We start from the raw sequence: 1,691 nt of genomic DNA, 5'->3' as shown, positions 1-1,691 counted from the left end.
TGTTGACCGCCGTTGACCGCCGCGCGCAGCCGCGCGAGCACGTCCGTTTACTTCACCCCTGCGTTCAAGGCCTGATACTCATGTCGCATGAGTCATGTGCAGCTGCTGCACTGGCTGCAGCGATCCCAGCCCCAGTGACGCACGCCTGCGAGAGGCGCTGCCCAGCTGGCTGCTGCCAGGCGCGTTATTACTGCCGTTGGGACGGACAGCGCTCTTGCAACGGCGCGAGTCGTGCAGGGTGATTGTGGTGAGCAGTCAGCAGTGCGGCAACCCTAAAACCGGATGCAAACCTCGAGGGAGCTGGGGCGAAGCGGGTCTAGTCAGGAGTCAGACGGCCTCGGGCGCCTGCGATGCGCCCATTTTCGGCCCGAGGTTGCATCAGAAATGAAATCGGACTATTCAAAAAGCCATGCGGGCAGCCCGCCGTCGCAAAGCGTCGGGGCCTGGGTGCTGCATGCCTCCGCGCCGCATCCATGCAAGCGCGGTGCGGAAGCAACGCCCTGCGCGGCCGCGGTGCCGACGCAGCAGCCCTGCGCCCCAGGCGGTCAAAAACGTGCTCCTGCTGTCCTTGCGTCAGCGTTCCCCAATCCCCAGTCCCAACCCCGCCGGCGCTTCGCTGGCCGTGCATGCAACATGCGGCACGGTGCGTTCATATGTGCCCGTGTGTGGGTGGTGCGATGCCCCAACGGACCCCTGTGCCCCTGCAAGCCGCGCTGGCATGCGGGGCACGAGAGCGCGCGGACGCAGGTGCAGAAGCCGCCGCGGGTGCATGGGGATTCAAGGGCTCACCGCCAGGGTTTACCTGCGGAAAAAAAGGAGCCCGGCCGATGGCGGCCTGCGCCTGCATCCAGCGCCCCCGCGGCACGCGTGGAAGCGCAAAGCCCCGCTGCCCCGCCATATGGCAGCTGGCTGGCGGGGGATGGCTGCCGCGCGGCGGCAGCTAGAGGCATGATAGCCCGCACAAGCAAACCGTAGGAATTTCAAGGTCGGTGGCACGGCGCAGCGCGGCGCCATTTGGTCATCAGCTAAACAGCCGCGTCAGAGGCCGTAACCCCTGGACCAAACGCCGGCCCGCCATTGCCTTCGCCGGCGTCGCTGCCATACACGAGCGAGCGCGCCAGCCCGCCCCAATCGCCGCCGCCCGCCTGTGCGGTCGGCCGGCAGCCGGGGCGGCGCGGGGCGGGGTCGGGCAGGGAGCAGAGGGCACGCAAGGCGGAAGGCCGTGGCAGGATGGGGCGGAGTCGACCGCATCCCGGGATGGCTGGAGGCGGCGCGCCGACGTGCAGCGGAGCGGCGGCGCGGCGGCGGGCGCTGACCGCCCGAGCCGGCTCAGCAGGTCCGCCGCTCACACCTGCGCGGGCGCCGGCGGGGGAGTGGGCTCCTTCGCCGCTGGCGGCGGCGTCGGCTCCTTAGCTGCCGGCGGCGGCGTGGGCTCCTTGGCAGCCGGCGGCGGCGTGGGCTCCTTGGCAGCCGGCGGCGGTGTCGGCTCCTTTGCAGCTGGTGGGGGCGTAGGCTCCTTTGCAGCCGGCGGCGGCGTAGGCTCCTTTGCTGCCGGTGGCGGCGTGGGCTCCTTGGCCGGCGGCGGCGTGGGCTCCTTGGCCGCCGCCACGGGCTCCTCGGCCGGCCGGGCGCTGGGCAGCGCCGCCTGGCCGACCCCGAACCCCGCCGACACCAGCTGCGCCGCCCGCGCC

The 1,691-nt window shown here is 71.4% G+C and overlaps 1 protein-coding gene across 1 annotated transcript in view; it reads right to left on the bottom strand.

Moving 5' to 3' along the window:
- Positions 1–1,351: 1,351 nt before the first annotated feature.
- MNEG_14570 (hypothetical protein) overlaps positions 1,352–1,691 on the bottom strand; it is a gene marked incomplete at both ends in the record, with an annotated part of 1,940 nt that continues 1,600 nt past the window's right edge. The window contains one exon of the mRNA XM_014036958.1: positions 1,352–1,675. Within this exon, the coding sequence (XP_013892412.1) occupies positions 1,352–1,675 (324 nt within the window). The remainder of the gene's footprint in view (positions 1,676–1,691) is intronic.

The sequence above is a fragment of the Monoraphidium neglectum genome (assembly GCF_000611645.1).
Source record: "Monoraphidium neglectum strain SAG 48.87 unplaced genomic scaffold scaffold04588, whole genome shotgun sequence".
Classification (NCBI taxonomy): Eukaryota; Viridiplantae; Chlorophyta; class Chlorophyceae; order Sphaeropleales; family Selenastraceae; genus Monoraphidium; species Monoraphidium neglectum.
Note: the sequence above shows the minus strand (reverse complement) of the source record. Positions and strands in the feature narration are given on the sequence as shown.